Below are 22,471 nucleotides of genomic sequence, written 5' to 3' on the forward strand. Positions count from 1 at the left end.
TGAGAATTAAGCCCAGGAAACCATCGCTGGGTGAATCCTGATCATTCTAATCCTATTGAAGTGAGAATTAAGCCGAGGAACGCATCGCTAAGTGGATTATGAAAAACGGTTAATCAAAAAACAATGTATAAAGCTCATCAGGCGTGATGGTGTATAACGTCCTGTCTCCAACTCTCATCCACTCAACCTCTCTGGCCTCCCTCAAGGAGGGCTTTGCACAAAACGTCGACTAGGATGTACTTTTCCTCTTCAGGTTACTTTATTGATGAATGCGTCCCGAGTTTTTTGTTATTTGTCATACACATTCTGTACAAAACAAATCTGACATTCAGACTCAAAGGAACCAAACAGCCCCAACCATCCTTCATCAATAAAATGCCCTGAACAAAGACCATGGGAACAAAGAAGCCACGGGAATGGTGGTGGCCGCCCACCAAATGTGTAACCGCATGGCAAACAGCAAACCGTGCAATGTCAATATCCTACACGGCCCGTTCATTACTTATACTGGAACCCGATTGTTACTCGCCCTCCAACTTTCCTCGTCGTCGCCTCAAAGCCCGCATTCAACCAAACGAGATTCATCACAACTGCCCAGACTCCCGTACAAGGAAACAATCTGTAAACTTTTTACAACTTTTAATTCAGCATGCCGGTTGCAGTGTGGCACGCTGCGGAAGCTCCGTGCACAATCTCACCAGGTGGTGGCAGGAAAATGAATGAGGAGCCCCGGGGACAAACAGGCCCAAGTAGCCTGTGCTCAGAACACTGGGAAAGACAAACCACGGTGGCGGTCGTCAATCCAGTGGCCAGTGCACTGCACTCCGGACACACAACCAAATCCCGGTGGTGGTTGTTCTCAGGAAGGCTTCTGGGCATCAGCACATGCTTCTGCTCAGAGGGGGGTCTGCGTCTCGCCGTTTGCACACGGACGGGGCCCACACGGACGGGGCCCACACGGACGGGGCCCACACGGACGCGGGCCCACACGGACGGGGCCCACACGGACGGGGCCCACACGGACGGGGCCCACACGGACGGGGCCCACACGGACGCGGGCCCACACGGGAGCGAGTTGCTTTACGCGTCTCGCTCCGACGGCTGGGATGACGGCGCTGAGGCTGGCACGTCGCTCTTGTCGCCGAGGGGAGGCGCTCGCGCGGGTCCGTACAGCAGCTCCGTCACCAGCTCCCGCACTCGCGCCGTGTCCTCGGGGTCTGTGCAGACGGGCAGACGGACGGGACACGTGCGGAGGAGGCACACGGCTCGGATCTGCACGTCACGAGGTAGACGCGTGCACGGTGCGCCGGGGGAAGCTTCACAAACGCTCTCCCCCTCCGTCGGCACTTCACAATGAGAATCTTTATTTCCACTGGAGCAGGAGGAATCCAATGAGCATATGAAGCTCTTCATAGGGACCGGTCAGCCAGCTACAACAACAAACAATACAGACAACGATAGGAGTGCAAAATAGAAAAAAAGAAATACGTATAAATAAAGTAGGTATTTCTTTTTGGAAATACATAAATTCCTGACCGCCATATGCCGTGGCTGCCTGAGGACATATACTAGATTGCCCCTGTAGCCTACACAGACTGCTGGGGCAAGTGCTGTAAGCGAGCACCTATTAAGGACGGCATGGAGCATGAGGTGGTGGTGTGGTCAGCACCGTACCTCGTTTTAACCAGTGGTCATGTTTACACACTGCACCAGATATTCATTTAAAGCTGAGTCATGCTAGGGACAGCCCAGGACAAGTTCAGATATTACTCGGTACCGATGTTAGCGTGATGTGCAAATCACTTCACAACCACTCCAAAGACACAAAGATCTCCCATATAACCTGAACAGATCGTTGGGGCAAGTGCTGTAAGAGAGCACCTATGAAGACCAGAACAGCACACGAGGGGGTGAATGGCCAGCACCACGCCCGGCCGCCTTTGTCTCCCTAGTGGCGATGTTTACACACATCAGGTACTCATTTACATACAAGACACACGTACATAGATATAGACACGCACACCTACGGTGTGTGTTGAGTGGAGAGCTCTTTGCCCAAGAGCGGCTTTGTTGCCGCGTGGTGAGCGGACGTGAGCACGCTCGGAGCACGTGCTCAGGGGAGCCACTCGACCCCACGTGGGCAACTCCAGCCCACCACCCCCCCACCCCACACTGCCCCCCTAATAAATGCAAACTCAAAAACTGCCCCACCCCCATCGCCTCCCCGCCCCCAGCTGCTGGTGCCAGCACAGCCAATTAGGCAGCCGCGCGGCTCTCCAGTACAGCACGAGGGCAAAGGGAGGAATATTAAAGGCAGGAGCGAGTGCACGTGTGCGGCTCTGCCTTCAAGTGTGGGATTTGGGAACGCATTTCGTGGCCATCAATAATGCACAAAGTTCACTGGCAGGTGACGCACGCGGCCGCCGGTGTCGGTGCGCCTGGGGATTTTCGATGCTTCGAAAACGAGATGCTGATGATGAGACCGACTGCCCCAGTTGGGCTGTCTGAATTTGGCACACGATCGTTGTCATCGTTATACTCAGCGTCATCAACATCATCATCATCAGCCATGGTCAATCCACTGCTGGATTCCCGCCACCGCACACGATCCTGTGATGTAACAGTCTGATCTCAGACTGTTACATCACAGGATCTCATTGCTCCACCTCCGCGGTGTACATCATCTAGGATGCGTTCCACTACCATGGTCCATTGTGCAACTGACAATTAGAAAATGCTTACTTGACCGAGGGTTTTTTTGAAGCAGCGATAACGGTATCCTGGGTATTTAGAATCTATGACGCTTTCATTGCAAATTGGTATAAAATCATCATTATTATTATAATCATCATGATATTCGTATTGCTTTATTGCAAGATGTCCGTTTGTCCATCGTTCCGCTTACAACTTCAGAGCCTCGAGTAGCAAATAGGATGAGCAATACACGAAAAAATCAGCAAAAGAAAATCCATTTCCCAAAGAGCAGGTTGGATTTTTAAAGGGAATGACCTGAGCTGAATAGGAGAAAAACAATTTTCAGTTGCATTTAGAAGCAATCTATATATGGATTATTGTTGTATCACTGAAGAGAACTAAGAGCTACCCGAAAAACTGCCTCACTGCCATCTGCGAGTCGCAAAGCAGCAGATATATTAACAAAAATATATTTCTGAAAGACCAGACAGTGCACAACAGTGCTTTTTTGGACGACGAGAAAGAGGGAGAGTGGAGATTGCACGCCATCAATGGTCCATCCTTTACCGTGAATGGAATGGATGCCCGCTTGCGGAGTGTTGAAGTGAAAAACAAGTTCTTGGGTGTCTGGAGTGGTGAGAGGTGGTGCCAAAGGACACAAGACACAATTGTAATTTCGATGTACTCTATACACTACATCTGTTCATACGACTGAGCAAATTGTGAAATTTCACAGCCGGTTAGCAAAGTGAACATAACACACACACACACAATATTTTGCTGTGACACACAATGCACCGGGGGAACGCAGCTATATATTTTTTTGCCGTTTCTCTCTCTCCCGCTCATTCAGCTGCGCGAAGTGCAGCCGTTTTTTTTCCTGGCCAAAGAATAAAATAATGGCGCTCCCTCGCTAGGGACAGGATCGCTGGAATGCGCGGGCTCTCTCGAGCGCACAGGCTACATCGGTCGGACGGGTGCGCAAAAAGAGCGAACGATAAAAAACACTCGGGCATTAAAAGAGTGCGACACGTGTCCGGGCTGCCAAATTGCACGCGTTACAAATCGTCTTACAAATCGACGACCGTGGGTGCACGTCATCACCACGCCTGGCCTCCTTTGTCGATCCAACGGTAACGTTCGTACACTCACCACATACTCAATCGAGGCCGAGTTGATCTACAGGAGAGGCTTACGATAGCCATTTGCCACCGACATAAATGCCCTGCTGGGAACTGCACCCAAGGTCGCCAGCACTGAAGTGCGTTGAGTGAACCGCTGCAATACTGATCCTTACAACAAGCAGATACAAGCATGTACACAAAGCATGTCCATGTGGCCTACACAGGCTGTTGGGCCAGGAGTGTTAGCGAGCAACTACAAAGGCCGCATGGCGCACGAGGGGGTTGTGTGGCCAGCATCACGCCAGGCCACCTTTGTCTCGCCCATATAGATTTTAGCACACTGCAACAGGTACTCATTTAAGGCTGAGTTGGACGGGTTGAGATAATCGTCCCTGGTGTTGGTCGTGAGCGGGAATCGAAATCGGGTCGCCGGGTTCGTCGGACAGCGCCCTAACCGCTACATTACCGCTCTCCAAATACAAAAACGTAACAAAGACAAAGATCCCCGTATAGCCTTGAAAAGACTGTTGGGGCAAGTGCTGTTAGCGAGCATCTATGGAGGCCGGAGCAGTACACGAGGGGGTGGGTGGCCAGCACAACTCCCCACTGCCTTTGTCTCCCCAGTGGCGATGTTTAAACACCGCACCAGGTACTCATTTGAGGCTGAGTCGACCTAGGGGAGGCACAGGATCGGATCAGATATTCGTCACTGGTGTTGGCCGTGAGCGGTAATCGTACCCGGGTTGACGGGTTGGTAGCACAGCGCACTAACCGCTACACTAACCACTACCCACGCACACACACACAAAAGCCAGGGTACTGATGACATTTCATTATTCCCAGCGTCAGAGTACTCTAATGAATGTTCCACGCCAACATTGCGGACAGAAGAAGCAGGTGAAAGACATTTCCGCTCCAAACGGCACTGGCTGCTGCCGTTCCGCTAATCTCTGTGCGCACAGCACCACAGGCGAGGGCGCAAGGTCAAGTCTCAGTTCTGCATTTCTCCTTCTTGAACAAAAGTGCCACTCGTCACCATCGACCGGCGCGATGTCACACTGACAAGAGACAAGACAAACTTGTAATGGCGAGAGGCTACATCCCGGTGAGGCGCCGTTATTTAATTAATAAAATTCACAAGCGTGCCTCGACAGACCGCCTGCTGGCCAGTCATGATCCACGCCTACTGCCATGCCTCTTGTCATTGTTGTTGTTGTTGCTTTTCTTGTTTCCCCATGGAAGCCTCATTGCGTCTCAAGACTATTTTTCTGGCGAGAGGGTCTTGCCAAAATGTTTGCAGCAGGGGCGATGTTGCCCCATATCAATTAGCAATTTGTGGGAAATTGGGATGTTTGCCACGATATCGGTTATCATTAAATTCAGAGGGAAACATGGCGGAATGGGAGAGAGAAAACATACAAACTCGTACTTGTCAACCCATACGGTTTACCCGCATTCTTGTGTACAGGAAAATTGAGTTTTCAGATCCATACGGCGTACAGCCGTTTCAATACGGGCAAAATAAAAAAATGTTTGTCTATTTGTTTGAGTTTCTCCCTTGTGATGGGACTGTTTAGGATGCACGTTGAGATTTATAAGGGCACGTGGTGACCAATAAGGTCTAGATTGGTCTGGAGTAAGGTAGGGCACTGATAAGGGGTTGACAGGTATGCAAACTCCACATAGAAAGGCACCCAAGTTGGGAATCGAACCTGCCGTGAGAGGCGAGCGTTCCCACTGCGTCACCCTGCCGCCCTCTCTAAATCCGTTTTCGAATGTATCTGTTTATCTGCCAATGAGGCTGTTGTTATTTCTTTATGACAATGTGCCACCACTGTCTATGTACAGCATCTTGATAGGTGGTTGCGTTCATGCACTGTATCAATCCAAACTGCAGCGGATTATAGAAACGGAGACATCGATACCCCATATACCCTTAACAGACATTTGGGGCAAGTTCTGTGTGCAAGCACATACATACAAAAGACAAAGACCCACGTATAATCAGAACAGACTGTTGGGGCAAGGGGCTGTTAGCGAGCACCTATGAAGGACGGCACGGCACACGAGGGGGTGGGGTGGCCAACACCACGCCCGACCGTATTTGTTTCCTATTGGAGATGTTAACACACCTAACAAAGGTACACATTTGAGGCTGAGTCGACCTAGGGGAGGCCCAGGACCGGTTCAGATAATCGTCACTGGTGTTGGCTGTGAGGGGGAATTGAATCTGGGTCGCCAGGTTCATAGCGCAGCGCGCTAACCGCAACACTACCGCTCCCCCATACATACACAGACACACACAGACACACACAGACATACACAGATACACACAGACATACACAGACATACACAGATACACACAAACATACACAGACATACACAGATACACACAAACATACACAGATACACACAGACACACACAGACATACACAGACATACACAGACACACACTGACATACACAGATACACACAGACACACACAGACATACACAGACATACACAGACACACATAGACACACACAGACACACACAGATACACACAGACATACACAGATACACACAGACACACACAGACATACACAGATACACACAAACATACACAGACACACACAGAGATACACAGAGACACACACAGACAAAGACATACACAGACACACACAGACACACACACACAAACACGCACTCTTCTGGCTCTTATCCCTCCAGGACAATGTCACAAAAATAAAAGCGTGCGTCATGAAGACTCCAGAAGCCGACAGGCGCAACCCACTGTGTGCGTCCGTGCGTGTGCTCGCATACACGCACACACCACGACCATAGCGCGTGCTCGCATGCACGCACGCGCCACTACCATGGCGTGTGCATGCACACACTGCTACCATGGGGTGTGCATGATAGTGTGGGGAGCGGTGGTGCGGTGGTAGGCGCACTGGGCCAAGAACCCAGCGACCCAAGCTCTATTCTCGCTTACAGCCATCATCGCCGGTGAATATCTGAACCAATTCTGGGTCTCCTCTACGTCAAATGAGCCTCAAATGTGTATTTGGTGCGGTGTGTAAACATCAGCAATGGGGATACAAAGGCAGCAGGGCATGCTGTTGACCACATCACCCCACTCCTGCACCCCGCGCCACCCTTCCTAGGTGTTCGCCAACAGCATTTCCTCCCATCTGGCTATGTTGGCCCCACGGGGGATCTTTGTCTTTGAATGTGTCCTTGGGGAGTGGTAGTGCAGTGAGTCATGTTCTAAAGGGGCAAAGTCAGAGAGGCCGGCCGGCTGCTCCAGGTGATCGGAGGAGCGGGCAGCCCAAGGTGAGGGCGAGCCGTGCGACGGGGAGGTGAACCTGGTGGAGGGGAGGCCCGGTTCCCCTGAAATGTGCCGAATATGCGACGTGGAAAGATGTTAACGACCCCGCCTGGTATACAGGAGGTCGTGGGTTCGATCCTGACCCTGACGCCTGCTGTATATTTGGAGTTTGTATGTTCTCCACATGATAAGTCACTTCGTTGAGCTATCATTTGTGGCCAGGTCACGTCTGAAAGGGAGCTACATAGCTCAGTGGGCGTGGCCTGCAAAAATAAAAACAAATTGTCAAGAAAGTATTAAAGCTTTCGTGACTGCATAAAATTACTCATTGGTTTTTTCGGTAAAGTCATGTATGTAGAAATACAATAAAATTATATTAAAACAAGAAACAATCACGATGTTTCGATCACAACGCAAGCGATCTTCATCAGGTGTCAAGAACAAATCACGGAGGTAAATACAACAAAAAGATGAGAGACGAGAATTCAACAAACCTGGGGGGGGCGGAGGGATGAACAGTTCATCCCTCCGGGCCCCCCCCCTCTCTCTCTCTCTCTCTGCCTCCCTGTCCGTCTTTCCTCCCTCCTTACCTCTTGGTGCACTTGTATATGTATTTCTACTGACCGTGTACCTCGTATTTTTCATTCTAGCTATGCTGGTATGTGCAATCCAAAGGTTGAACACGAAATTTAACACTCTTCTGAAATTCGTGGTCCGCCAGGAAGTGTCTAACTGTGTTGTTGGCCTGACTGGATGTGCATCACGTAATGTTTCTTCAGGTTTGTTGAATTCTCGTCTCTCATCTTTTTGTTGTATTTACCTCCATGATTTGTTCTTGACACCTGATGAAGATCGCTTGCGTTGTGATCGAAACGCCGTGATTGTTTTTTGTTTTAATATAATTGTATTGTATTTCTACATACGTGACTTTACCGAAAAAAACAATGAGTAGTGAAATTGTCAAGAGTTAAATAGTCTTGGTGCGCACCGCATGCTGCGTGGGGGGTGGGGGCGGGGAGGTGCGGGGCATGGGGGGGCGGTGGCAGGTGGGGGGACTGACCGAGGGACAGACGCGCGAGTTGCTCGCCGAAGGCGGGGCGAGAGCGCAGCGTGGTGAGCAGGTCCGAGGACTCCATCCTCTGCAGGCCCACGTTCCAGTAGACATAGATGTGGTGGTTGAAGGTGGCGTACACAAGACACGGGCTGTTCTGCCCGCCCTTGCACGCGTACATGCCTGTGTCACAGCACACGCGTGTCTCCTCCCCATCATCGACGTGGTCACACGAGCCATGGACTGTCCACTGATGGATGAAGCCGTCGCCATCTCTCAGCGTTGTCTTTCTGGCCTCGCTTGCACCACCTCAATCGTGCTGATTCTCGTTTGTCTCGTTTGGACAGTTCGTTCCGTTAAAACTAAATGCAATTTTAGCATCATCATCATCATCAATGGCCAGGATCTATCCACTGCCGGATGAAGGCAACCCCAAGCCGTTGCCATCTCTTAGATATCATGGCACTGATAAGGACTGGCAGCGTTTTCCAATTGCCGGAGACGAAGGAGGTAACAAGAATAAATGTCAATAGCCGCATTCGTACCGGGCGCACAACGCGAATAAAACGCCTCAGGTCGCCGTTTGGTCGTTGTTCGTTTTGTCACCGCGATCTGCGCGAATACCTAAACGCCAAACGCGAAGCTCTATTTATCCGATTAAAACCCGTCGCTTCGCGGCGACGTGGCCGTGCTGCTCGATGTGCAATCAGCGCCGTCGCATTCACGCTCGGTTACTCCCCCTCCGCTATCAAACGCGACGCACCTGTCCCTCGCAAGGCACGGCGTCGAGTGGCCGGACACCGACACCGGGGCCCCAATGACCAGGACGGCGCTCCGTGACGTTAAGGGCAGGCATCAGGCCTTAAATCAACGGTCGAGTGGCTACGTAATAAGCGAGCGGGTGAGCAAGTGTGGAAATATGTAGGCTGTTAGGGAAAACAATTACTGTTACAGGTCTACAATAATGTGGATTAACAATCGACAGGACTATTCATATAACCGCGCAACTTCCATATTAACTGTCAAAACGCTCGGATTTATTTCCGGCGGTCGCATTTTCAAAACACACAAAACGGGGTCTGTTATAAAAACGTGCATAATGCCTGCGTGCGTTGCATACTGCGGACACATCGAAGCCATTCGTGCGTGTGTAACGGGCTGCGTCAATGCGGCGAGAGAATATTCACGGTGACGGGAGGGGATGTTCCGTAGATGTTACGCGTGCACCGCCATGCCTGCCGCGAGTGCAGCGAGATGACTCTGCCGTGGTGATGCACGGCTGTTGTTGTGAAAAGCTGCCATAACCCCAAGGGGCCTCATCCGCCTGACATCAATGACTAGCACAGGAATGCGTGTGGATCTGGAAGGCATCTGTGCAGCATTAACCCATGCACGAGCCCGAGTTGAGCTACTGCCTTTGCACCACCACGGCCACAACTAGTGAAACAACCACCACAACTGTGCCATCACTGTGTAAATACCACCACCACCAATGTACAACCACCGCCTGCGTACTACAACCGCCCCAATGTCGCCACCACCTGTGTACCGCCACCTCCCCTGTATCAGCACCACCTGTGTCCCGCCACCTCTAACCTTGCACTGCCACAACCACTCCTGTGCCACCATCACAAACAAAAAAAACCCACAATGTAACCGGCAGTGGCTAAAAACATACCGATGATGACAAATTAACCGGGAAATTAACTAAACCGGGATTACACATAGCGGCAACATCGCCTCCAACTCCGAAAACTTGGCAGGAAAATAAAGTCTTGAACCTCAGTGAGGCTTTCCAGGTAAACAATAATAATAATCACCACCCTTGCACAATGCCTGCCCTGTCCGTACCATCACCACCACCCACGTACTACCCCTGTACTCCCACCGCTATCCCTGTACCACCAGCAATCGCCATGCACAACCGACCCTATATCATTCTACAGAACCACAATTTCCCGTGTACCACCACCACCACCACCACTGCCGCTGCCAACCACCATCGCCTCCCACGTGCCTCCACGACAGCGCACGACGCGGCGCGCGTGGTGGTGGCGGCGGCGGCGGCGATGAGCGGGTGTTAACATCGAATGTATTTATAGCCGTTGGCTACATACGTTACGAAGCTGTTAATTAAAAAAGAAAAATGAGACAATCTTAGCTCCTGCAGAGAAAGCGGTGTTAATTAACGCTATATATTTTTTTTTATCCAACAAAAAAAAGAACTTGCAAAGCAAATAAAAAATGCACTGTGATGTTCGCAAATTATTATTGATTCATGACATTCTCATTGTTACAGACATAAAATAATGATGTGCTGTGCAAAGGATTGACATCAGGGGGATTAACATTACAGTGGTCGTGTGCGCTACCCATCACACTCGGTGCAGTTTGCACGGAGCAAACCACAATCCCGTTTGACGTTCGTCTGTTGCGATTCATAAAGCGTTTCGTGCGCGCTGTCAGCCACCCCACAACAGAACGCACGCGCGGAATCTTCCGCAAGGACGCCTTCGCTGTGCGCCAGTTGCAGCCCGAAAACACCCCCCCCCTCGCCCCACCACGGTTCTACGACGACTTCTAAACGATGCAAATGCCTTTTAAAAACCTGTTGCTAAGAAACTATCGGCATCCGAGCCTCCCTCGGAGGCAATAACGAGTCTCGGAGGGCTTCCACAGCGCTCATAAAATACACACAAATCACAGAGTTGAATGCAGCGAGTGGCCCGAAGATGGTGTGTGTGTGTGTGTGCGCGTGCAGCTTGAGTCACTGCTGTTTAAAATAATGGACCCTATGGACGCTTGAGCTCTGCTCTCAATGGGATCCATCAGATGTGAAGGATTTGTTTAGTAGGGCACTCTGGCCGCTTCCCTGTCTTGTATTGTGAGACGATAATGGTATTGAATTTGGCTTAATTACAGCCGGGTATGTCCAGGTCAGTGGCGGAAAATATTTTTTCCGCACTCGGCACGCCACATCCACCTACCACGGTTGTCTACGTACGGTGTAAAAGAAGTTCAACGGACATGCACACTAGCTATGGCTGTGGCTACTTGTCACGTGGCACTTACTCTGGCCTTACTGGCGAACTGGGAGAATATGCAGTGGGATATTAAACCCGAGTGGTGACCTTGCAGAGAGGGCATCTCCAGACACCAGGCGGGCATCAGAGTAAGCAATTTCATGAGTGAGCGAGCAAAATATGATCTCCTGGGTTAGGTCGCATGCTGAGGATTTTTTTTCTCAAAAGCCTCTGTCACACACTACTGTTAACATCGCTGCAGAAGTTCCGTGAAATAATGTCAGAAAGAGTGGCTCAATGTAGGCCAGTCACCGTCTAAAACCCACATTTTTCAATCACTTCTCACCCACTTGAATTTCTTTAACAAAAATATATGTTGCTGCAGTTCAATATGCCCGCAGTAGTGCTCTGCGAAACCCCAGTAGACCGCACTGGGATTATGAGCGTCTGTGAAAACGTGCGTGCGAGGGCGGGCGAGTGAGCGAACATTTACCGGCGCAGAACGTGCAGACGTTCTCGTCAAAGTGGAAGCGGACGACGTTACGACGACGGTCGATGATGTACGTCTGCCCGTCCCAAGCGCACGCCACCACCTCCTCGCTCCCGTCACTCTGCCCATCGAGCGGCAGACAGCGGGGTGAGAGACTGGCAGCTTCGAAGATTGAGGTGACATTGAGAGGATGTCAAGGCACGTGCGTGTGTGGCCATCCCATCACCTCTGCATTTCCCCCTTCCCATATATCAACTGTTTTCCTATTACGGTGAAGATTGACTTGTGACAGGAAAAATACATCACCTTAAGCGCACCAAAGACTAAGATCCCCTCTTAGAGCCATGCACGTAAAAAAGACAAAGATCCATCGTGAGGCCTTTAACAGACTGTCGGGGCAAGTACTGTGACCGTGCACCTATCAAGGCTGACACGGCGCATATGGGGGTTGCATGGCCAGCGAGTGCCATGCCCCGTCACCTTCATCTCCATGGTGCTGATGGTCACACACCACAGCAGGCACTCATTTAAGTCTGAGTTGACATAGAGGAGGCATAAAACTGGTTCGGATATCACTCCCCACCGATGTTAGCCGTAGCCAGGATTCGAACCTAGGTTGTTTGGGTTGGGAGTGCAGTGCGTTAACCACGATGCCACCGCTCCTACACGCGTACACATGGTTGACCAGCACTGACCACACGCACGCACGCATTTTCCACACACGCGTGTAAACTCACACACACACACGTGTAAGCACATACACACCCTCCGGCCTCTGCGCGTGTGTGGGGAGATGCCTCACCGTAACATCGAGCTTAGCAAGTGCAAACAGCTGATGGTCGACCTGCACTGACCACAGCAGGCTGTCTGGACCCATTAGCTTCAGGGTACCTGCATCACACACACACACAACACAGGCACACAGAGACATACAGGCAATAGAGCTTCACGTCGTACCCCCAACTCACAGACTCACGCCCATTCACAGCCCGATCCTGCGTGTACCACGCGTCGCACAGAGACGGCTGCCACTGAGGGTCCCACCTGGCTAACCAACAGCGGGGCACTGGAGTGGTTGAGATTTTGAGATATGATGCAAGGTGCTGAGTTGCTGAGGCATTCAAGCAAGCGCCACTCTCTATGCAAATATTTATGCCTGCTGATGGCCACTGTGCTGGCACAAGGTCAACATTGAACAGCAGGACAGACATCCCGGCCTGATCTACACCTTCCTCGCCGGTCTGCACCAGGTCAAGTCAAGAGCAAGACGATGGGTAGATAACCTTTTAAACCAAACAAATCAATAAATTGTATTTTATGTGCCAATATCGCCCTCAATGAAGTAGGCATCGGTGCACATTACAACAGAACGGGAACGGTGCAGCAGTGGGCACAGAGCAACAGGAATTAAAAAAAAACAGGCAAGAGCCCAGTGAAGGGGGGGAAACTTGCAAGGCGCAAATAAAAAAATGCAGAAACACACTATCACCAGCAGCCATGACCTATTCACTGCTGGGTGAAGGCGTCCCGCACAACGCCGCCGTCTCTCGCAATCCCGCGATGCCCCCATCGCCCGTCTTGCTCCTGCGAACCCGAAATTATCATCGCTCCACCTTCACAGCTGATTCCCTCTCGGGCACGTTGCCTGCTTTGGTTGACACTCTGGCGACGCATTTTCTGTAAAATATGTCTCTGCATCTCCTTGAACGACTCCATTTCAAAAACACCATCAACTTAAAATTACACCACGCTTGAGAACGTTACAAATAACAGTTGAATAGAGGAGACGAAGTGGTGAAATCAACTCGTGTGCCGGTGGATGGTAACGTCGCAGAATCGCGAGAGGTCACGGCAGCTTAGGGGTGGCCTTCATCCAGCAGTGGATTGACAATGGATGATGATGAATTATGTTGTATATTTTATGGGTTCCTGCATTTTAATTGTAAAACGTGTCTTTGTTTACATGTGTAGTGTCTTCAACAATTACTCACACGGACACGTTGTAGCAAGTCACCTGCCTACACTTTATTCACCTGTTCTTGCGCCAGTTATAGGCACTCCTATAACTATCTGTATGGTCACATTTACTTAACTTCTCCCTGCTATTATCTATTCTGCACCTCACTTATCCTGCACTCAGCAACTCTGCTCTCAGCGACTCCGCACACAGCGTCTTCGCACTCAGCGGCTCCGCACACAGCGTCTTCGCACTCAGCGACTCTGCACACAGCGTCTTTGCACTCAGCGACTCCGCACACAGCGTCTTCGCACTCAGCGACTCCGCACACAGCAACTTCACACTCAGCAGCTCCGCACAAAGCGTCTTCGCACTCAGCGACTCAGCACACAGCGTCTTCGCACTCAGCGACTCCGCACTCAGCGTCTCCACACACAGCGTCTTCACACTCAGCGTCTTCACACTCAGCGTCTTCGCACTCAGCGACTCTGCACACATCAACTTCGCATCTCCACCGCTGCCCTCACCTACACTCCCTCAGACCCGCTTACCCATCTGTCCCGGGCGGGGGGTTCAGCCAACACCCGCCCGGCGACGGCGTGAGGGTTGAGGTCGCATTGACGGCTGGAGCGGGAGCGGCGAGATGTCTTCACTCTTGGCTCCCAGGCAGCAACAACAACCCCTCCCATTTATCTCTTATCATCACCCCCCATCTCCCGTCTCTTCGACGCCGACCTCCGGTCACAGTGTGCCCACCTGTTTGACCTCGGTTGCACCCGCTTCTCCCCTTAATTACTGGCGGTTTGTCGGTGCAAACCTCATGTTGCAACACACGCATCTGTTCGACCCCAGTTGCACCCGCTTAACAGCGCGCACCGCATATATCTCTCCTCTACACATGGGCAAATGTGGTTTATTCTGCCCGCTTTGCCCAAAATGCCACTGGGTTTTCCCAGTTGTGGCAATATATAATTGTCAAATTATATATTAGAAAAAAAGTGTTGCTGGCTGGCTGGCGCTGACATCACACCTCCACCCCACTAGCCACCCTCCAGCCTGGCCATGGATCCTGTGCACATGTGAGGGCAGTGCCGGTGTATATATGTATTCCAGTTGTGCTATGAGCATCAGGTCTTGAGATGAAGTGCCCATTTTGAAAGTATCGCACAGCAGTGCATCACGTGAGAAAACAGTCGGTGGGGGATGCCTTCATCCAGCAGTGGATTGACAAAGGGCTGACAGTCATTATTATCAATCATGATTTACAGACAGGGGTCTCCATAGCTAGCTGTGTCTCCCTTATGACACGCGTAATGGCTCACACCGGGCCTTCACCTGGTTAAATAGCAAACATTGATTTATCTTAAGCACGGCATGGACAAATATTTGAAGGGGAAATGATGTATGGATTTTTTCGTCTTCAAAGTACAACAACAACAAAAAGGGAGTCAAAAAGAGCGTCTTTTTTTCATTATGCCTCATGTGATCAATACTCCTAACGAGCACCGGCCATCATTAGTGGCCCCTGCTTTGTCGGGAACCAGTTGAGGGGGTTAATTAGACCAGCGAGCGGTTCTGGAGATCACGGGGATCCACGCGCGACAGCGTCTCGGCGAGGAGCGGCACGGGGCCAGGGTCTCGGCACCACGCAGACCGAGATGACGATGAGACTTGTGAGACCAGTTGGCAGGCGAGAAGTGAAACTGCGCACGCGTTATTACGGCAGCGGGTAGAGGAACGGGCTTGTTTGTCTCACGCTTTCGAGGCTACCGACCTTTGCTTGGCCCACGCCGCAGCGCGATGGGAGAAAACGAGGAAACGCCGAGAATAAACGTCACTGCCGGTCTGCCGCAACTGTCGTGGGGTAACGTGGGGGTAAAAACAAAGACACGTCACGAGCACGGGCAGCATCACGGTCCGGTTCTGAGAGGCCCGGAGCAGCAGGGGCAGGAAGAGGAGGAGGGTGTTGTGTATGGCCGTCTGGGCGGTGATCAAACAGAACCTTCATCATTGTGCTAATGACACGTTGGCCACCCATCCGCGGAAAGTCCACCAGCTTCATGTTTCACAAACAAAGCGCGCGGGAACCGTCCGGCGCGCCGGGCTGGCGCATGGCGCTCGCTCGGGACAACTGCGAGGGAGGGGAATGGCGACCTGAACCCATTAGAGCCCGCCGATGGTGCGGCTTTGTTTACCGGGTAAAAGCGCCGCACTAACACCCATCGCGTAATGACCACTTGGAATTCAGTACAATTTCGTTAGCCGGGACATATAACGTCGTTACGGAATAATGATCGAGAGTGCATTCGCGGTGGCCCAACCCTGGGCTCCGCGGAAGCTATTAGTCAAGGATATTATGCCTCCTGTTGAAATACAGGACGCAGCCGTTGACACGCTGCCATCGCCAAACACTCCTGAAAAAATATTGCCCTCTCTTGTGCGGGGATAGAAGCGATAGATGCAATCTCGCGCCGCCGAAGGAGATGAGCGGCCTCTCACGGAGCTCATTTCGGCACCAGCGGAGATTCCTAGAAAATGATCCCCACGTGATTGAAAGCCGCTGCACGACGGTAGATCCTGGCTGGCACGGGGCTATGTGGCTCAACTCGGAGCCAGAAGCTTCACTCGGCGCTGACAGCTCAGACAATGGGAGCAGGAACCCCAGATCTCGTCTTGTAACGCTGTGTCCACATGAATTACAACCTCACGCACGGCAACTTTTCACATTAAACTAATTTCAAAGCTCCCGGTTTCTTTCTAATAACGTCTCTATTGTTAATAATTATTTGTTTCTTTAGGACACGTCCACCGCTGTTATATTTCTGTGCGTATTCTCTCTGCTTGCGTCACGCAGTCTGCGGCTGGTCTTGTTTGTGTTCATGCAAACATAATCCCAGGTCAGCAAGTGCGCAAATCTAACGCTCAACGGCAAAACAGAGCAGATGGATCCCAGCTTCATTATAGTCACCATTGAGGCGCGGGGCGGGGGGTAGTGGGGAGTTGGGGGGAGGGTATGGACCCCTCATCACTTCCCTTGTGAGCCGCAGCTGCTTCCTTCCCGAAACCTGCAGATGTCTTCCATACCTGCGCCCAGCCACCCCATAGCTCCTCTCTTCACCACGACCTGGATGTTGAACGTCGAATTGGACGAGACAACACCATGGGGCGATTGTGTGGAAGCACAGATGGGAGCTACGTAATGCTCCCTTTTAATTGGGGCGCGTTTAGCAAAATCGCCTCGAACGCCAAACCGTTTAACAGGAAGGCGGGACGTTATAATGGTACCAGGCTTGGCGAGGTGCCACTGCCTTATTCACGATGGGGGAAAAATGTTGCGAGATTAAAATACCAGTTGGACGAACAATTCAGTTCATCATCAATATCAGGACTCCGTGATCGATAAAATAAATAATACTTTATGGGAATTCAACAGTGGCTGTATTACGGATAGACTGACCACCAGCAAGGCAATATGGAATTTCCACCGCTGGCTCAGGAACCTTAATATAGACGAGTGCGGTGAAGTTGCTGTGATATCGTCCTGGAAGGTTTGAACACGCTGGCCTGTGCGGGTTGGTGAGGAGGGAGATAGCCTATGACCGGTTTAGATAGACGTTAGCCCTGGCTGGGACTCGAACTCGAGTAAATGGCTTCACAGTGCAATGTGCTAACTCCTGTGCCACCGCTTCACCCGAAAGCTGAAATCACTGCACTTCGTGTTGTGCAAGAGGCTCACAATGTGTGACGGTGGTGAATGCGGAGGCGAAAGTGGCAGTGGTGGTGTCGGTTGATGTGGCAGTTGTGGAGGTGGTGGTGGAAGTAGTGGTGGTGGAGTTGGTGGAGGTGGTAGTAATGCAGCAGGTGGCAAATCAGTGCTGGCATTTCCACATTGTATTTTGCAGGGTTTATTTTTAAACCTGAAATGCAATTGCATCCTTTGCATGTGTGCAATTGCTTACTCGCACACAGCCGCTTCGTAAACTGCACGCGGAGGTTAAGCCGTCCCCCTTGGTGTAACCCCGATTGATGTACGGAGACCACAAACACATCCCAATATACTGCGCATTACACATGTCAGGGCTCATAAAGGAGTGTGGGCGCAGACGACTCGACTCGTTAATAATCCCACGCCTGCGTCGGCTTCACGTGTCCATCGCACAGCAATGGGCACGAAGCACCTAAATGAGGGTCATGCACAAGGTGATTTCACCAATTATACAACTAAAGGTTGAAAGCGTGAAATCATTAGCTCTGTCCGTCCATTCGTAATGGGAGGGGGGAGCACGACAACGCTCGTAAAGATGATCAAACACCAAGAAGACTGTTAGATGAAGTTGTTTTGGCTATTTGAAACTTGTTCTATTGAACTGGGCAAATTGATCAAATGTTACAGCCCTCTGATGTGTTTTCAGATTGTACCACGTGTCACACATCATGATGTGTGACATTTCACTCCACACGGAGAGAAACATCAGACGTGGTGCCGAACAACAAGAGGCTCACCCTACAACACATGAGAGAAGTTTACAGCCCAACCACGAAAACCTATGCAGTCGTACGCTCAAAGCACAAAACAAAAATTACTATTTGCAAATGCACGTTTTCAGAACTTCCAGACTGCCAATTCAATACTTACAAAGATAATCTAATGAAGGAAAGCGTGACGCAATCCACACTTATGTGTAACTTATCCTAATTTATTGGACGAGTGTTTGCGTGGCTGGCGGGAGGACGGGCGTGGTGGTGGGGTGTCGTGTCCTGAGATCCGGGAGCCCTGCTCGGGCCTCCTCTCTCATCCGACGGGACGCACGCTCCGTGGTGGAGATGTCAGGGGGTGACATGGGGGGGGGGGGGTGTACGGAAGGATCGATAACGCAATCCCAGGGTTGTGTGCAAGTCTCCTGCGCAGCACAATTACCACACGCAGGGGGGGCTCTTGTGCAAGCGCTATTTGGGATATTTGTTAAAATGATTAGGTTTGCAATTACGGCGAAATGCGAATGAGACACGGCCGCAGGGAGAGGTCGGCGCAGTGGGCCGCGATCGACGGTTTTAAAGTGGCCAGCTATGTGATGCGCTCCCATTTTGTCGACTCGGTCATTGCCTTTAAAGTCGACAATAAACACGGGTTTGCTTCAAAATGGGCAACATGCCAACGAGATATTGAAAAAAACACGTTTGTTTTTCCAATTGTGCAGGCTCAAAGAGAGAGAAGCTACCGTTGAGTTTACCCGTCAATAACGCACGCCCAATGGCAACGCACACATCGTGGGGACAAACAAAGATAACGACAATGACCACACAGCTCAAAAAACTCTTGCTAGGCCGAGATGACTTAAGGGATGCCAAAAACGGGTTCGGATCCCAATGAAAACGTCGTCTGTGAATTGACCTCTGAAGAATACCAGGGAGATGTTGAAATCTCACTTTGAATCACAATGAGGGGGGGGAAAAATAGTATGACGATGTCACAACTTTACACATACCAAAGACAAGATCCCCCTATAGTCTTAACAGATTGTTGGGGCAACTGCTGTTAGTGAGCGCCTTTGAAGGCCAACACAAAGATCCCCCATATAGCCTTAACAGACTGTTGGAGCAAGTGCTGGCACGGCATATGAGGGGGTGAGTGGCCAACACCACGCCCGGCCATCTTTGTCTCCCGTGTGGCGATGTTTACACACTGCACCGGGTCCTCATTTGAGGCTGAGTTGACCTAGGGGAGGTCCAGGACCCGTTCAGATAATCGTCACTGGTGGTGGCCTTGAACGGGAATCGAACTCGGGTCGCCGGGTACATAGCGCAGCACACGAACCGCAACACGAATGTTCCCCACGCCCACTCACAACAAACTCAGCGTGGGGACACACACACACACACACAGTCAGTCCATCACGAACACAATTTCTTTCATCGTCGAGCGAGACACACGTGACAGCCCAACGGCGAGGCCACAGTGGCACAGATATGAAGGAATCGACTGGCGCACGACTTGGCTCCCCCCGCCCCCCGCCTACCTAGGGAAAGGGCACCGTTCCCCCCATCGAACTTATTATGCGGTTGCTAAGGCGACGTGGCCGGGCGGCAGCTCGCATGCGCGCCACTCGCTGCAAACGTTCACGGTTTCGAGCCCCGCGGCCACCTCGGTTCCTGCCGCGGGCGCATTAGCCACGGATAGGCGCCAGTCGGCTCCATAGCAGGCGTTAAGCATCCCGTGAAGTTATTCTAACAAAAACGAAAAAGAGGGGCAGGCCCCCGCGTGTGCTAGCTAGCGTCAAGGTCCACATTTTAATAATTACTTGAACATTGATTAATTGGCTGACAATACGTGGCAACAGCGCCCCATACTGTGAAACTACGACTGACGATACTTGTCCGCGAAATACAGCGCCTTTCGTGACAGCGGCCTTGTGCTAACACGTATCGCGCAAATAGCAATCAAACTCATCACGTTATTTGCTTAAAGGCACAACTCTCGCTTTTATTTCTCGGGGGTTCGTGGCTGTGTCCTGCGCCGTGGGCTTCTTACCGTCCAGGGTGCACAGCGCAAAGAGACCAGACTTCACAGCCTCCCCTTGCATGTCCCCTGTGGCAATTAGGGCAAAGAGACCCACAAGCAACAAACGGAACAAAATTAAAACGGCGACAACATTGCACAGCTCTGTTTCAACCATGGTGCTGATTGCCAGCAGGGCCCTCCAGTGACGTAACCCAAGACCCTGATGCGTGACATCCTCCAGTTGCCTCCTGACCCTGCAGGAGCACTGAGCTATGAAGGTGGCGCTCATTTCTCAGACCGCGGATACAACCCAATTCACCCTGCTTTCTTGGCAAGTAAATAAATAATGATCAGTCACTGACGTACTGCGCCGTTCAATAATAATGCACACAGACGATTCTTAGGAGATGATAGCTTGATGACAAAGCGCAAACGCATTGTTAGCATGTAACCTTGGCAACAGTGATGCGCTAGTTTTTTTTTTGCCCCCCTAGGGCAATGTCTTCGTGATCACGTCATATTGGCGCAGTGTTTCATGCTATTCATCGCTGGAGAAAAACGCCAAGTTCATCCATCTCCATTGTGAGTGCAGCGTTTACAAGGTTGCTGCTGCTGCGCAAAAGAAAAACCCAGGCTCTGCCCAACGTGGCACGGCCGTGTGTGAATCTCAGCGCTCGCCCTCATTTCCACAATGTGTTTCTCCCCCGCATTGCGTGCCCATTACTGCTCCCGTTGTCGCGGCTGCCAGGGGTTGCCATTCGACTGCTATTCCCTCTCACGGACACAATAACTTTCGTTTTTAAGGGGAGCTCCAGTGGGGAGGATGGTAGCGGAGGGGGTTTTAACGATCCGTCCCAAGGATTCCCACACTGGTTTTGCAACAAACCGAGCCGTGATGTTAAAGGGAGCAGATGTTTTAAGGTCAGAATCTATTCTTGTGAGCGCCAAGTAGGGCCACGAAATGTTCTCAGCACGGCCATCACGCGCGGCAGTCCGTGCTCTCGCGACAATTTCCATTTCACCGAATAAACGAGCCAGAAAAATATTGCGGAAGCGAAAAAAACAAAACCAGACCGTCGCTTGTGCCGCATCCTAGAGCAGGGGAAGACACCGCGGATGTGCGCAATGCACGTAACGAAAACACGATCTAAATTACTTTCACTGCACTCTCTTCCGTGCGCCCCAGCCAAGCAGCCTTTTATCGTGGCTCTTCATCTCGCACAGAAAACTGCCATCGCCAAACCCGCGGCTTGGCTCGTAAAGCGGTGGTGGCCACGGCGTCGTTAAAGGGGATCGTGTAATTGCTTCGCCGGGACCAAGTCAAGTGAAATGAACTCCTGTGCCGCGTCGATGCTGGGCGCTGATATTGATTAAACCTGTCACACGAGTATGGCGGTCCGATTACAAGCCTGGGCCGTGGTCACGAGCAGCATATTGACACCTTACAAATGGGTTTCACTTCAAAGGCCCCGTGCTCGCGTGCAGCAATAATCGTCCTGGCGGTAGTCATGGAAAAATTGGTTTCGGTGGGCGTCAAAGCAAATGAATCGATGACGAAAAATTGTTGCCTCTTCTAAAAAGGGTCACAGCTATTCTGATCGTCTGACCTGGCATCCAGTTAACAGAGAGAGTGATGAAGCATGCAACAGTCACAATCAATCTGTTCAGTTGCACGCAAGTTAAATGAGAATAGACAGGGTGATCCATTGCCAGATACCCCACTAAAAAAAAAACAACACTTTTTTAAAAGCCGCTCCACACGTCTTCCATCAATCTCAATACACTTCTTGACTATTTCTACTCTCCTCTGCAAACTGTGGAGCCGCCGCTTTCACAACATTCAATTATCCGTTTAGATGAAAGTAAGAGGTTATTAGAAATCAGTGGGATATCTATAAATGGATTACCCGGTATATACACAGCACACTTATATGGCATACAAAACTCGGTATTTCTGATATCCACTCTCAAGGTACTGAACACCAGATGGAAAAAATGGGACGAGCACCACTTGAAGCTTCACTTCAAGACAAAGAGCCCCCCAATAGCCTTAACAGACTTTTTGGGGCAAGTCCTGCTAGCAAGTAGCACCTATGAAGGCCGGCACGGCACACGAGGGGGTGGGTGGCCAGCACCACGCCCGACCGCCTTTGTCTCCCTAGTGGCGATGTTTACACACCGCACCAGGTACTCATTCGAGGTTGAGTCGGCCTAGGGGAGGCCCAGGACCGGTTCAGATATTCGTCACTGATGTTGATCGTGAGCGGGAATTGAACTTGGGTCGCCAGGTTCGTAGCGCAGCGTGCTAACCACAGAATTTCTC

At 51.1% G+C, this 22,471-nt stretch overlaps 1 protein-coding gene across 8 annotated transcripts in view; it reads right to left on the reverse strand.

The window, feature by feature from the left end:
• Nucleotides 1-237: 237 nt before the first annotated feature.
• Nucleotides 238-22,471, reverse strand: part of ITFG2 (integrin alpha FG-GAP repeat containing 2) — a 42,958-nt gene continuing 20,724 nt past the window's right edge. For 6 of the 8 annotated variants that reach the window (XM_032949416.2, XM_076065435.1, XM_076065434.1 and 3 more), the window contains exons 8-12: nucleotides 20,179-20,235; nucleotides 12,495-12,583; nucleotides 11,696-11,813; nucleotides 8,189-8,362; nucleotides 238-1,217 (exon numbers count right to left, since the gene is read on the reverse strand). In XM_032949416.2, the coding sequence (XP_032805307.2) occupies nucleotides 1,081-1,217; nucleotides 8,189-8,362; nucleotides 11,696-11,813; nucleotides 12,495-12,583; nucleotides 20,179-20,235 (575 nt within the window). In that variant the 3' untranslated portion in view covers nucleotides 238-1,080. The remainder of the gene's footprint in view (nucleotides 1,218-8,188; nucleotides 8,363-11,695; nucleotides 11,814-12,494; nucleotides 12,584-20,178; nucleotides 20,236-22,471) is intronic. The other 2 variants (XM_076065437.1, XM_076065436.1) reach the window with 2 other exon arrangements.

The sequence above is a fragment of the Petromyzon marinus genome, chromosome 7, assembly GCF_048934315.1.
Source record: "Petromyzon marinus isolate PM22_M1 ecotype Great Lakes invasive population chromosome 7, UKy_Petmar_22M1.pri1.0, whole genome shotgun sequence".
Taxonomy (NCBI): Eukaryota; Metazoa; Chordata; class Hyperoartia; order Petromyzontiformes; family Petromyzontidae; genus Petromyzon; species Petromyzon marinus.